The sequence below is a fragment of the Macaca fascicularis genome, chromosome 1, assembly GCF_037993035.2.
Source record: "Macaca fascicularis isolate 582-1 chromosome 1, T2T-MFA8v1.1".
NCBI classification, from domain to species: domain Eukaryota; kingdom Metazoa; phylum Chordata; class Mammalia; order Primates; family Cercopithecidae; genus Macaca; species Macaca fascicularis.
The window spans coordinates 114,778,272-114,792,184 of NC_088375.1; the positions used below are offsets into that span (position 1 = coordinate 114,778,272).

Here is a 13,913-nt window from a genome sequence, read left to right on the forward strand (position 1 = left end):
TGAGTCTGTGGTCCCAGAAATAGACAAAAACGTGTTCAGGGCATCATAGACTCTTGCTAGGCTGGAAGTGGAGTACCCCTGTTGTAGCCAATGTCCTCTTCTCCTCACCCTTCCACTTCCCGAAATACACACACGCAATATACAGTGGCTATCACATCTGTTTTGTAGGACCAACTAAGCTGAATCCTAAAGGTTAATGAAGGAAAGATATGCAGAAAGTCCAGCACTTTCCTAATTCAGCAGCACATGTCTAATATTTAATTTACGTAATTTATTTTCAATCTCAATTTAATTGCTTTTCTTGAAAAGATGTTTGGGACAAGGCCAACAATGGAGGGAGGAATGTCACCGGGTCGGGATCTGGAAACAATCAGCTCTGTATGGTTTTAAAGATGAAGCGCCAAGATCTTAAGGAACCTGAATTCCTGGTGAGCAATCAAGTTCTTTAATCGGCCCCCAGCAGGATGTCAACGGCTTAAAAGACAAAAAGAAAATCTATTTTAAAAGATAGATTTTATCTTTTTAGATTAATTTTAAAAAAGCGAACCCATCACAAACTTCCTGGTTTTTAAAGAATGGGCCTTTCCCACCGCAGAGCCCTCTCGCACCATGGGACAGCTCAGTGGCAGCGTCCTCCGGCCGCCCGTAACCGGTGCCGCGAGCTCGGAGTGCGGGGCTGGGATCTCGCGCCCTCCGGGGCAGCGGGCTCCATGAGCGCCGCGGGGCGGGGCGTGGGGCAGGACCTGCCGGCCGCTCCCTTCCCCACGGCGCTTAGGGAAGCAGAGAGCGCCTTTCATCCTGTCCCGGAGTCCTAGCCTGGCCGGAGCTACCTCCAGGGCGCCCGCTGCTGCGGTGGCAGGAAGTCCCCGGGAACTACAAATCGAGGCATGCTGGGAGCATTCTCCCGCTCCTCCCAGGAAATGTCCTTTGTCCAGCCCTACAGGAAGCCCCAGTGAGGAGTCAGCCGGGCAGCCAGCCAGCGAGCCAGCCAGCCAGCCAGCCAGCCAGCCAACCAACCATACAGCGGGCCAGCCAGCGGCCGCTGCAGCCGCCGCCGCCGCCGCCGCCGCACAAGGGCAGACGCCCTGCGGTGCGGGGCTCGGGCCGGGGCGCTCGGTGCCCTAGCTCCTCGCCGCGCCAGCCGCCGCGCAGGTAGGAGCTTGGCTGTGGCTGGGCTCAACCGCCTCTCCGGGATGGGGCTGATCGGGACCAGACCCGACCGCTGCGGGGATGGGGTGTGTGTTCGAGTGCGGTGGCGGAACGGCTGGGCAAAGTTGTGCCTCGTAAAGTGGACCATTGTCCGCTCCCCTGGGGCGCAGGCCCCCGGGCTTAAGGGCTGCTCTCGCGCCCGCAAAGCCGGGGCTGAGCTCCCTCAGGGGTATGTGGCGAGGGGCGGGAAGGAGGAGGCTGAGACGTGAGGGAGGAGACAGCGATGCAAGAGGGAATAGGACCGTCCCGCCGACCACCGAAGGGGGCATCAGAGACCCTCGGAGAAGCCAAGCCCAGGGAGGAGCTTGGAAGGCAAGGAGAAGGTGAAGGGCTTTGTGTGCAGTTGTGGACCTTGACGGACTGCGCTCTCCTTGCCTTGTCTGTCCGTGTCCCCAGCCCCATTGGGGCTAAGGGAGGGTAGGGGGCTCCGAGAAGGGGCAGAAGAGAAGCGGCAGGTCATCTTGGGTACTAGTGAATGAAATGTGTGCCTCCCTTTTCCTCTCTTCTCCATTCTAGCCCACACAGATGAGCGGCTTTGGGGCTGCCATCAGACCGGGCAAATGACACAATAAGGACGAGTGGGTGGAGAGATGGACAGCAGCTCGCAGCCCAAGAGGGGTCGCCGTCTAGCCCCGGGAGGCATTCCAACCACAAATGTCCATGTCGGCAGGTGGTGGGGTGGTGGGCAAAGCTGGAACCTGCACCCTTCACGGGGATGCCAAGGCTCAGGATTGTGCATGGAGGCACGGGTGAGGCGCGTGTTGGGAGGAGTGGGTGAGTAAAAGGTTGAGGGGGAGCAGCGACACAGAGGCGCTGAGTGTTATGACCATGCATCGGAAATCGACTACCACTTCCTCTGGGACTTGCCACGATTTTCCTTTTTCCTAACCGCGCCCCCACCGCCCTGCCTCCCCTACAGGAGTGAATCACCCACCCCTTACTACATGAACCCTGGGCTGAATTGAAGTTGGTGATGTATCCCTCTCCTTGTAGCGGGCATGTTTGTCCTTAACCTGTAGGATGACACCAATACTCCGCATCCCCTACTGCCTTACCCTCCTCCCTCAAGACTGAGCATCTGGTAAATGCGGTCGGTCGGATAATGGCTAGCAAGTTAAATGTCTTTGAGGAGCTGCGGTGGATGAGTGGGCAACTTTGAACACAGTCCAAGTGTGACTGTTGTAACTGAACTCAGCACACCTAAAGGGCCACACTCACTATCTCTCCTTTCTCCCCTTACCTGAGTTTTTGTTGATGTTCCCAACTGTTTACCTTCTTCTCTCAACAAGCCAACATGTGGATATTATTTAATGTGGAATATGTTTGAGGAGCCAAATGGACCTTTAAGAATGCCACTTATGTGGCCAGGCAGGAGTATGCAAGGCTCATGGTTGGAAGAATGATGCTGTAGGGCATGGAGAGAGCCCTGAGCCTGATATAAATGGCTTTCGAGGAGAAACAAAACATTTCTTCCCTGGCTTCTTTAGGAGAGATGAGGCATTTGAACTGAGATAAAGAATGGGATTGAGAAAACAACAACAACAACAACCACCCAGTTCTTTAGGATGAGGGCATGAGGATAATGAAGTGAAGGGAAGAGGCTCTGTGAATTCAGATGATTTCTAGTTAGAATATATTGGCTCTGTGTGTGTGTGTGTGTGTGTGTATGTTGGAAGTGGGGGTTGTTGTTAAGGGAAGGTTGATGTCAAAAGTTCAGCCATGCTCAACAGAGAATAAGATGGCATCTAATTGAACAAGATCATAAATGTGAAGTCAGGCTGCCCTTTACATTACACAAAGGAACACATAGATGGCCTTTCAGAACTACTGGGATAGAGGGGTAAATGGATGCTAGTCAGACAGAAGAACCAGCTGATGTGGCTGGATTGAAGTGGTAAATGATGACCTCACATCAGAGCATGACTAAGGCTCATGGAGTTGCATCACATTTCCTCTCCCTCCCCCACCAAAAACTCTTTGAATTTCCTCAGAATCTACATTTTTTCTTTTTTGCCTAATTACTAGTGTCCTGTGAAAGGAAGGAGAAAGGGTAAAGGTTGGTTGCAAGGATGATAAACTAAGGCAAGAAGGAGCTTGTCTGTTATGTAGAAAGAAAAAAATAGCTGTAGTGTCAGTAAGAGTTCTGGAGCTTGAACCTATGTCGTAGCATATGGGCTTTTCTTTGTATCTAAGATCCTACTTCTTCTTTCTTTTCTTTCACCTGCCCCTTAACAGGTTTCTCAGTACCACACACTATGTAGAGTTAATATAATCAACAAAAGTAACTCCTTACTTTGGGATTTAAAATTCTTCACAATTCAGTGCCTACCTACCTCTGTCCTTCATTGGACCTGCCCACCCCAATTTACCTCCCCATCCTTGGAGCAAATAACTCCCCAATCCTTGAAGATGCAACAGACATTCTTGAACCTCTGTGACTGCCAGGTTGAACCCCATGCTTGCTGGACATCCCTGCACCTGTCGCTAATTATTTTTGGTACATATCCTGGCCCAGTTGATTAGCTCCCTTATAGAACTCTTGCTAACCTTTGCAGTCAAAATTAATCTTACCCCTTGGTAATTTGTATTATTTCAATGACACCTGCTTTAGGAGTTAATACCTAACAAGTGCTCAAAGGATGTTTGACTTGAAAACACGAATAAATCAAAGAATGAGTGAAAGGATGAAAAAAATCTTAATTCTCTTGCCTTTCCTTAGAAAAGGGGATGGAGCCTTTCTCATAGACCTGTGAGGATTCATTGCAATTGTGAAAATAAAGCATCTAGGACATGCCAGACTGAGGCTTTTCCTTTTGCTCCTGGATTGAGAAACCCTAAAAGTACCTATCATAGTGTCTAGTACAAAGACACTGACAAAAAGTTTGTTGAATAAATTCTTTGCCAGCCTAGATTTTAAACTCTCAGGAAGAATATGGAGTGGATTAATCCCAAGCAAATAATCAACAATGTTTGTCATTATCCTAGACTGAAGAAGGTAACTGTTTCCATTCAATTATGAAAGTGCAAAGTGCTCATTACAAAAGCAGCACTACGAAGACTGTCCTGCTATTGGCAAGTAAGCCAGACATTTACCATGTCATTTTTATTTTTATAGCCCAAGCAATGTACCAGGATTAAAATGTAGCATATAGAAATAGACAACAAATCAGACTTTCAAACTTTCCCCAAAGACACTACAATTTAATAGTCCCTCAGTTAACTTGAACTGGGCAATTTTTCATGCTTCTTTTTATGTGATTACAATAATAGTCGCCACTTATGGAACATCTGTATATCGGCTACTAAACTAGGTGATTTACATGTTTATTCTGATAACTTATTTAATCTGATGACTTACATATTGTTATCTCTATTCTAAACATGTGGAAACTAGGGCTTGGAGAGAAGGTAAGAAACTTGCCTGGAGTCCCAGATTCTGAACTGAGTGTAGATTGGAATTTAGGTCTGCTGACTGCCAAGCCTGTTCAGAATTTGCTTTCCATGGGAGAAAACGGACAGTTCTTTATTCCTTCTTCTCCTGAAGTCCTTCACTTCCCAGATTTCCTACCAGTCACATTGTTGTGCTTCTGAAATCATCCTAATGGATCTTATTCTGAGAAGTACTGTTTTTTTCATAGATTTGTTATTTTTATGTCCTCAAACTCTCATGACCATCAGTTGGAAAGGCCAGGTTCAGAACCCCTAATAAGACCTTTGGGTACCCCTAATAAGACCTTTGGAATTCTTTTCTTTTTTCTCCCAGCCTGTCTGAATTCCTCTTGCCAGGCCAAGTCTCACTTCTTTTGGGTAGCCTTTTTCAACTACACCAGGCCACCCTCAGCCTCTCCCCTAATCTCTTGCATTGTTTAAAATTCTGCAGTTCAGTGTTTTCTTAATGAAAGTAGACTTGAGTGGGTTCCGACATGTGACAGGGACTTTATGTCCAGAACACGACCTGGCGTATGGTAGACTTTCAGAAACTGAGTTAATGATGAATTGGTATTGACTAAAATGCAGAAATGGAGGCATGAAATATTATTTGCATGTTGATAGTTTGCTTATATTGTAGAAGAGGGATAGAAAGAGAGGATAATTATTTTCTTAGTTAATTTTCACCCTTTTCATGTAACTTCCAAAAGAAGAAAGTACCTTCTGGAAATATGCCAGAGCAGACCACTGTAAGCTGAGTTTTCTTAGCTTGACTAACATGGGCACTGAATGATTTATAGTGTTTAATAATTTGGGGTAGTGGGGTGGGGCATTGTTTAGTACCTTTCCCTTTGTTGTCATGCCAAATCTCTCAGATGTCATGCACATCTGAGAAAATCAGAGGGGCTTCACTGGCTGCACTTATTGGAGGAAAAGAAGGCTGGGGAGAGGAAGGAAGATAATTCATTCTGTTTTCATCAGAGCAGCAAGATTTGTGTGGGGCACAGATTTGGCATTCATTTCATCATGTATTGATAAGGGATGGTTGAAAGATCAGTAGTTTCTCCTCTTTGGGTGGAAGAGGGTTTCACCTATCACAAGATTGAACCCATTTATTTAGGTTGACTAAACGTTCTTTTTCTCTGACCTCAAGGGTGCACAGAATTTAGAAAGCCCTGGTATAAACACAGCGTGCTGTGGGTTGTTATAAGCACATTAGTCATGTTAAAGGAGAATAGGACAGTCCTTGGGATCACTGAATCTATTCAGCAAGTCATGTTTTGTGCATCCCTAGACCAGCAACAGTGTTCCAGCAGGTGTGTGGGAGGGTCACATGCGATACTTCAGGTTTTTCCTTCCTGTGGAGGCTAAATTTGCTATGGGTAGTTAAAGGGAAAGGGCCTACTTTTATTCAGAGAGCTACTTCAGATATACATGGTCTTTGAGAAGTTTATCAGGATCTTACCATAATTATAAAAGAGGAATAAAGTTTCTGGGTTTTATTTGCTAAGAAACGTTTTGCTTTGGCTCATCACCTCAGAGCTATTTCATGTGCTTAGCACATCTTTGATGCTTGATGAAGTTTAGCAGGGCACTATAGGAAGACTTTTCCAGTTGTTGAACTTTTTTGTCCCCCATACCTGGGAACTTTTGTGAATTTCAAAGAATCACTTTATTTTTGTTTTGCTAGTTTTGAAAATAATCCTTCAGGCAGGTACTGACAATGATTTCTGATAATAGAAGGTGGTTTAGAAAGTAGAGGTGGTTTAGAAGGTGGTTTAGAAATAGAAGATAGAATAGAAAGTTCATTAGAATGTAATCTCTATAACAGAGAATCTAGAATAATGGGTAGTGCATGGTAAGGGTTTGATAAATATTTGTTGAATGAATATGTTATGTATTTTTAAAATTTCATTTAAATTTGTTCCTAAAATGATGGCACAAACCATTTTTTACAATGAGGTATGGGTAAGGTTGTATGCTTATAAATTATATAAGCTGGGGAAGATATCTTACATACATGTACATTATGTGTGTGTGTATATATATAAAATTTCAAAAATATTTTAGAGCAGGTTTAGGTTCACAGCAAAAATGAGAAAGTAGAGTCCCTGTCTGCCTCCTGTCCTCACACATGTACAGCCTCCCCCACTCTCAGCATCCTGCTCCAGAGTGATACATTTGGTACAACTTGGGAACCTATATTGATAATCATTATCACCCAAAATCCATAATTTACTTTAGGGTTCACTCTTGGTGTATATTCTATGGTTTTGACAAATGTATAATGACAGGTATCTACCATTGTAGTGTAGTGCAGAATAATTTCACTGTCCTAGACACCTTCTGTCCTCCACTTATTTATCCCTCCCTTCCCCTAACCTTTGGCAACCACTGATCTTTTTACTGTCTCCGTAGTTTGCCTTTTACAGAATGTCATATGGTTGGAATCATACAGTATGTGACCTTTTCATATTGGCTTCTATCATTTAGTAGTATACGTTTTAAGGTTTCTCCATGTTTTTTCACAGCTTGATAACTCTGTGGTGTTGTCGTGTTTTGGATTTTGACCATTCTAATAAGCGAAGTAGTGGCATCTTGTTTTAACTTGAAATTCTCAAATGACATTGATGTTTGTATTAGTTCGTTCTCATGCTCCTATGAAGAAATACCTAAAACAGGATAATTTATAAGGAAAAAAGGTTTAATTGACTCACAGTTCTGCATGACTGGGGAGGCCTTGGGAAACTTACAATCATGGCAGAAGGTGAAGCAAATGTGTCCTTCTTCACGTGGCAGCAGAAGAGAGAAGTGCCGAGCAAAGGGGGACAAGCTCTTTATAAAATCATCAGATCTTCTGAGAACTCTCACTATCCTGAGAACAGCCTGAGGGTAACCGCCCCCATGATTCAATTACCTCCCACCTGGTCCCTTCCATGACACGTGGGGATTATGGGAACTGCAATTCAAGATGAGATTTGGGTGGGGATGCAGCCAAACCATATCAATGTTAAAAATCTTTTTATGTGCCTATTTTTCCCATCTGTATATTTTCTTTGGTGAGGTGTCTATTCAGATCTTTTGCCCATTTTTTAATTGGGTTGTTTTCTCATTGAGTTTTCAGAGTTCTTTCTATATCTTGGTTAACAGTCTTTTATCATATATATATTTTTTGCAAATATTTTCTCCCCACCTGTGACTCGTTTTCTTGGTGGTTTTTTTTTTTTTTTTTTTTGTATATGAGGTTTCTCCATTGTTTCTTTTTTCTTTTTTTTTTTTTGGGGGGGGGTGGTGGTGTGCCAGATTTAATTTAACATAAAACTAGTTTAGTTTACTCCAGAACTGAGAAACCAAAATGTGAAGTTAACTTGAAGACACACTCCCCTTTTACCACCCACCCTTAAAACAGTAAGTGTCAGTTGAATTTAACCGGACTGCAGCCATAACGTACACTAGTCTGGGGGGCAGTTGTCACAGGACATCCTTTGTTTCTGTTTCTCCACTTCCTAATACATGCTTGTGTTTATTGATTGAATTGGTGGTGTGGTAAGTATTCCTGGTCAACACTTCCTATATGGCATGTAATCTTTACTAACTTTCTTAAGGGCCTTCATTTGTTTCCCAGCCAAATTCTGGGCCTTTAGGAAAAGGGTTTTCTAGGCTGATGATTCTATGTAGGTGAGAAGAGAAATCGAGAAATCCATGCCTTTCTTGTTGTAGTAAGATTAAACAAAACGAAACGTGAAACCCTTGAAAACTGCCAAAGAATAAAACTTTAGTCTGAATAGCCACTCTTAATGTTAAATGCAAATCTCCCCGGTATTTGAATGCACTCCCTGCCCTGCCTCACCCAGCAACTTCTTTACTTTTGTAATTACTTTGAAGGTTAAATGTTGGTCTTTCTTCATTCTTCATTTAATTTCTGTAACTGCTAGTCCTAGCTTTCCTTGGGTGGGACAGAAGCAGTTGTCCTGTCATGGGGGGGACAGTCTAGTAGCATTCCCCACAGGGAACATAAACAGCCCTGTGCCACCTCTGTTTGCACAGCTGATCAAGGGTTAAACCCTTGGAGTGGAGGGAGGACCCACACAGGGCCATCTGATACAAACAAAGCATGCTGGCATTTGGGCCAAGAGATGCAGAATTCTTTTTTGAGAATGGTCTGCCTAACTTTTGAGGCTAATTGCCATTTCCTGTCATGGCTACCTATTTTTCAGGGTAATTAAGCATGCTTGGCTCCTGATGCTAACAGGTTATTGGATCCAGTTAGGAGAGTTAGGTTGTCTCTATGACTCTACCTTACCTGATGTGATTTTGCCGAATCACTAGATTTCCTAGTCTTTTTAGGTCTTCCTTTTGAGACTGAGGGGAAGAAATAATTACTACTGATTTTATCCATTTCAAGAACTATTTGAAGGTCCATGGTGTGAGGGAATTATCAAAGTGAATAAAGTGTTTGTTCCCATAAGGAACTTACAGTTGGGAGGTGGTAGGAGAAAAAGGAGAGCCAAAAATAAGATATGAATTATTGTGAGTATGATTCTATTTTAAAAACTAATATTAGGCAGAATAAGATAAGAAAAATTATCTTAAGTCATACAAAGTGAAAAAATAATGATAATAATACTATCTGAGCACTTAATATCCCTATAAGGTAGGTTCAGTTGTTCTCTCCATTTTATAGATGAAGAAAACTAAGGCTAAAAGAGGTTGAACAATTTGCTTAAGGCTAACAGCTAGACACAGGTTGTATGGCTCCAGAATCTTGTCTGGTTTTTGGTTTTTTTGAGACAGGATCTCGCTCTGTCACCCAGGCTGAAGTCCAGTGGTGTGAATACCTTCTGGGCACAAACAATCCTCCCACTTCAGCCCTCCAGGTAGCTGGGATTACACGTGTATGCCACCAATTCTGGCTAATTTTTTTTTTTTTTTTTTTTTTGTAGAGACGGGGTTTTGCCCTGTTGCCCAGGCTGATCTTGTACTCCTGAGCTTAAGGATCCACTGGCTACGGCCCCCAAAAGTGCTGGGATTACACGCATGAGCCACCGTGCCTGGCAAGAATCTGAACTTTTAACCATTACAGGTGCCACTCCCTCCAGAAAAGGACAGACTGTAACCCATGCTTTGAGGAGGAAAAGCATCTGAGGAAGGGAAAACCGGGTGCCATCTGGGGGATTTACAGCAACCCTTTTGGGCTGGGGTTAGGGGACAGAGGTTAAGATGAGGTAAGAGAGCCTTGGGCTAGATTGTTAACGACTTTGAGTCTGCGCTTATATGACAAAGTCACTTAGGGGTTTCTGAGCAGAATAATAAAGTGACAATTAGGTTTTAAGATTGATGCAGTACTGACACGTAGGTGCATGTAACTAGTAAGAGTATGTACTGCAGTGATAGTGGCAACTGAAAAAAGAGAAAAGTAAAAAGAACATGGCGACTGATTTGATTGAAAGGGGTGAGGGACGGGTCAAAGTTGAGTCCAGGGTTTTGAGCTTCTGAGTAAGAACAAAGACGGCTTTAACAGAAATGGACACTGCCAGGAGGAGCTGATTTGTAGCAAAGATTCAAGAAAAGAACTAATACTTGTTTTTAAACCTGACTTGGGCCAGATACATTACAAATGGAAATTCATTGAGTCTTTATAGCATCCTTTCAAGGTAGCTTGTTTTCCCCTATTGTGGAGATGATTAAACTAAGATTCAAAGAGGTGAAATAACTGTCCTGGGCACACCATGTGTCAGTGACAGACTTCTACTTGAATCCATGCTGGTGACTCCTTTGCATGTGATTTTCCTGTTTCTGCTGCCTCCTGTCCCTTATCACATGGGACGTGCGGGACAGCACCTCAGGACTGGAAGGGACGTTCAGGCTCCTCAGCTGTAATGCTTGGGGCATCATGAGAAATGTGGATCTGGAGTGCAGGTCAGGGGTTGGGTGAGAGATTCAAATTTGTGAGGTCTTTGGATAGAAGAGCTGTATAAAGCTACAGGAAGAGGCCAAACAGTTGAGGGAGAGGGAGAAGAAAATGTAAAAAAAACCCTTGAAGGCTGACCTATTTTAGGAGTTAAGAGGAGACAGGGTGGTCAGCGAAGTATGAGGAGGACTAGGACAGTGCAATACTGTGGGTGCTAAGCAAAGAGAATTTCCAAGGAGAGTGTCTCAACAAGATTTCCGCGGCCATTTATTGAACTCCTATTACATGCCAAGCACTTTACAGTGTTGATGGTGAGATCAAAGGAGAAGAGACCACTGAATTTGGAAGGTAGAAATAATATAGCTGATAATTGATGTGGGTCTGGATCACTAACTAAATGTTAGCAATTAACATTGTCTGCTGAGGTTGTCCCATCTGGAAGCCCAAGTTCACTGGGAAACTGTGAGAGTGTCGTGGTGACGTTAAGTTTTTAACTGGGGCTCACTAATACTTATTCCTCCGTTCCCCAATAGCCTGTAAGATTCATTTGGCAAAAAAATGGCATTGCAGGAGAAAATATAATATAGTTTGATAATTGGTTTTAGTGATTTAAAAATGATACTGCAGAATGAAGCAGTCTCCCCTTTTAATGAGTTTCATAGTTTGAATAGAAAAATGTCTTTGAAGAGTTTTTTAAACGGTATAACCAGTACTTTGGAGGCTTCATGGTCTTCACCTCTCCTTTCTCTCTCTTTCCTCTCTCTCTCTGTCTCTCTCTTTCTCTCTCTCACACATACACACACACAGATGATGATTTTTTTCAAATACTATACAAAGGACTCAGTATTATTCAGTGTTTACTCTAACATTTCATTAAGTCAATGCTAATTCAAACAACTGCTTTTTTTTTCAAGCCAACAAGATGTTTTTCTCTAGTAAAAACAGCAGAGAATCCAAAACCTGTTAAGTCAGGGATCATTTCTGAGGATCATATGAAGTTAAGTTTGAAGAACATTTTCTATGTTTTTTCTAGAGAAAAAATAATTGAAACTACAAAAGGAAAAAAATTATCAGGAGTCTGGAAGAAAACAGGAAAAATGAAGTCAGTGAAATGCTATCACTAAAGCCAGAGCACTAAACTCATGAATATGACAGAGCGGGTTGGGAGAATCTGGTACAAGGGAGATTGTACCTAAAAGGAATCCAGTAATCTGAAGGGTGGCCCCATCCTCTACCAACTTGACACCTTTGTGAATTCAAGTTGTAAGATTTGCTCATTATCTGTGGATACATTCTCTACAGCAAAATGTACTTGGAGTGGTGCTTTCCCTGCCACCAGGCACACATCTATATAACTTCCCGTATGGGGACTACAAAGCTGTTAAAGCACAGGGTGGAGCTGAGAATCTGTATTTGTAGTAATGGGTCCCATTGGATGAACTGAGTCCTTGATCTCATGGTGCAGTTAAATGTGAACTAGGCCTCCCTATGTTGCAGTTTTGTGTAACTCCCAGAATGCCCTTCTTTATCCGAGTATTTGCATGTTATTCTTTGCAGGCAAGATGACTTTGCTAACACTTTGAAGATTTGTTAGGAATGAGTTGTGACTTTGTCCAGATTTTAATTCTTTTTCCTTTGAGAGGAGAAGGATTAACTAACAAAGCATTTTGTGTACTGGCTAGGTTATGGCTTGATTAATGTGATTTTACTCACTGCCCAAGTAAGCAGCTGACAGGAGCCATAAACCTGGGGTCAAGCTTATAAATTAGATACATCCAAGAGAGGCAGGGTGTTACAGTCTTGAGGAACAACTTCCCTCCCTCTTAGTGCACCTGTCACATAACCTGAGTGACTAGGAAGTGAAAAGCCGGTGAACTAATGATGCTGGGAGACCTAAATCGCAAGTGTTTTTTGTTTTTTTTTTTTTTTTTTTTTTTTTTTGAGGCGGAGTCTTCACTCTGTCGCCCAGGCTGGAGTGCAGTGGCACCATCTCGGCTCACTGCAAGCTCCGCCTCCCGGGTTCGCGCCATTCTCCTGCCTCAGCCTCCGGAGTAGCTGGGACTACAGGCGCCCGCCACCGCGCCCGGCTAATTTTTTTTTGTATTTTAGTAGAGACGGTGTTTCACCGTGTTAGCCAGGATGGTCTCGATCTCCTGACCTCGTGATCCGCCCGCCTCGGCCTCCCAAAGTGCAGGGATTACAGGCGTGAGCCACCGCGCCCGGCCTAATCGCAAGTGTTAATTAGCCAAGCACCATAGGTTATGTTGGATTGAGTAGCAAGGGGGGATTGGAACAAAGGTTAATATGCCAGTGATTTAGGCTCGTGTCTGCCCTTAACTGGTGTGTTCATGGGGAATTTACTTAACCTTTCTTGGTTTCCATTGCCTGACTCATCTGTAAAATAGGGTGTTAGGTGAGGTCACCAAACTGGATCAGGCAGGTTACATTTGCTGGGTCCCTCACTCTCCATATGTGTTTGAAATTTACTGCTATTTTTGTCTGCGCTACTGCCTGCTTTTGGACTTACTGCCGTTATCTTCTCTTCTCCACCAGCACACCAAAAGATCTTGTGGCATATAGTGGTGAAATTGCTCTTCTCCCCCTTACCCAAAACCACTCTGGATGATTTTTGAATTGTTTTGATAAGGATATGTATCATGAGTCCTTTGTAATAGTGGTTTATAACAGGATTTTTGTTTCTGTTCCATGGATCCTTTCAGAGTCCAAGAAAAAGCTTTGGGCCTTCTCATCAGGAGAAAGTGCCTACAGACACATTTCCATAAGGCTGCAGGGAGTTCACGGATTCTGAAGGTTCTCAGACTAAGAACTGGTGCTCAAGAAAAATACCGTTATTCTGTTTGCAAGTTTGTATAGTACTGTTGCTCTCTTTGGGAAGTGCTAGGAACTAAAGGTAAGGAACCCAGACTGAACCTGATGAATGACTTAGTAACGTGATGTTCCAGTTATGAATGAGTCCCAGACACACAAGCCTCCTTCTTGAGACAGATGCATCACTTCCTGGAGGAAAGCTGTGTCCTGTGACTGGGTGTGTGCATCCTAGATTTACTGTGCACCATTGGCTGAAACAGAAAATACCTGTGAGCTTTCAGTTCTCATGTAAAGTAGGAGCATAATATCTTCTAGTTGCTCTCTGTACTGTGGTATGAAGCAATTTGACTGGCATCCTCAGAGTTTCTCTGACCATTGTCTGAGGACATATCTAAATTTAAAAGTTCTCAGTTTGAGCTAGTAAAGTAATTCTGTTCCTCTCAGAGTTCATCTCGTGGAGATCATATTTTCATAAATCACTACTGTGTTATCTTCCTTTTCATCTGTGCACACTCTTCCATTTTTCATCCCCTTA

General features: G+C 43.4%; 1 protein-coding gene and 1 long non-coding RNA gene across 5 annotated transcripts in view; one reads left to right on the forward strand and one right to left on the reverse strand.

Moving 5' to 3' along the window:
• Positions 1-256: 256 nt before the first annotated feature.
• Positions 257-868, reverse strand: LOC135971465 (uncharacterized). The gene is made up of 2 exons (XR_010587701.2): positions 609-868; positions 257-474 (listed from the first exon to the last, which is right to left on the reverse strand). It is a non-coding gene; the product is annotated as an uncharacterized lncRNA (long non-coding RNA).
• Positions 869-951: 83 nt separating this feature from the next.
• Positions 952-13,913, forward strand: part of ZNF697 (zinc finger protein 697) — a 29,575-nt gene continuing 16,613 nt past the window's right edge. Inside the window, exons 1-2 of one of the 4 annotated variants that reach the window (XM_065547022.2) lie at positions 952-1,152; positions 9,582-9,863. In XM_065547022.2, the coding sequence (XP_065403094.1) occupies positions 9,859-9,863 (5 nt within the window). In that variant the 5' untranslated portion in view covers positions 952-1,152; positions 9,582-9,858. Of the gene's footprint in view, positions 1,533-9,581; positions 9,864-13,913 lie in introns of all 4 variants that reach the window. The other 3 variants (XM_065547015.2, XM_045364567.3, XM_005542153.5) reach the window with 3 other exon arrangements.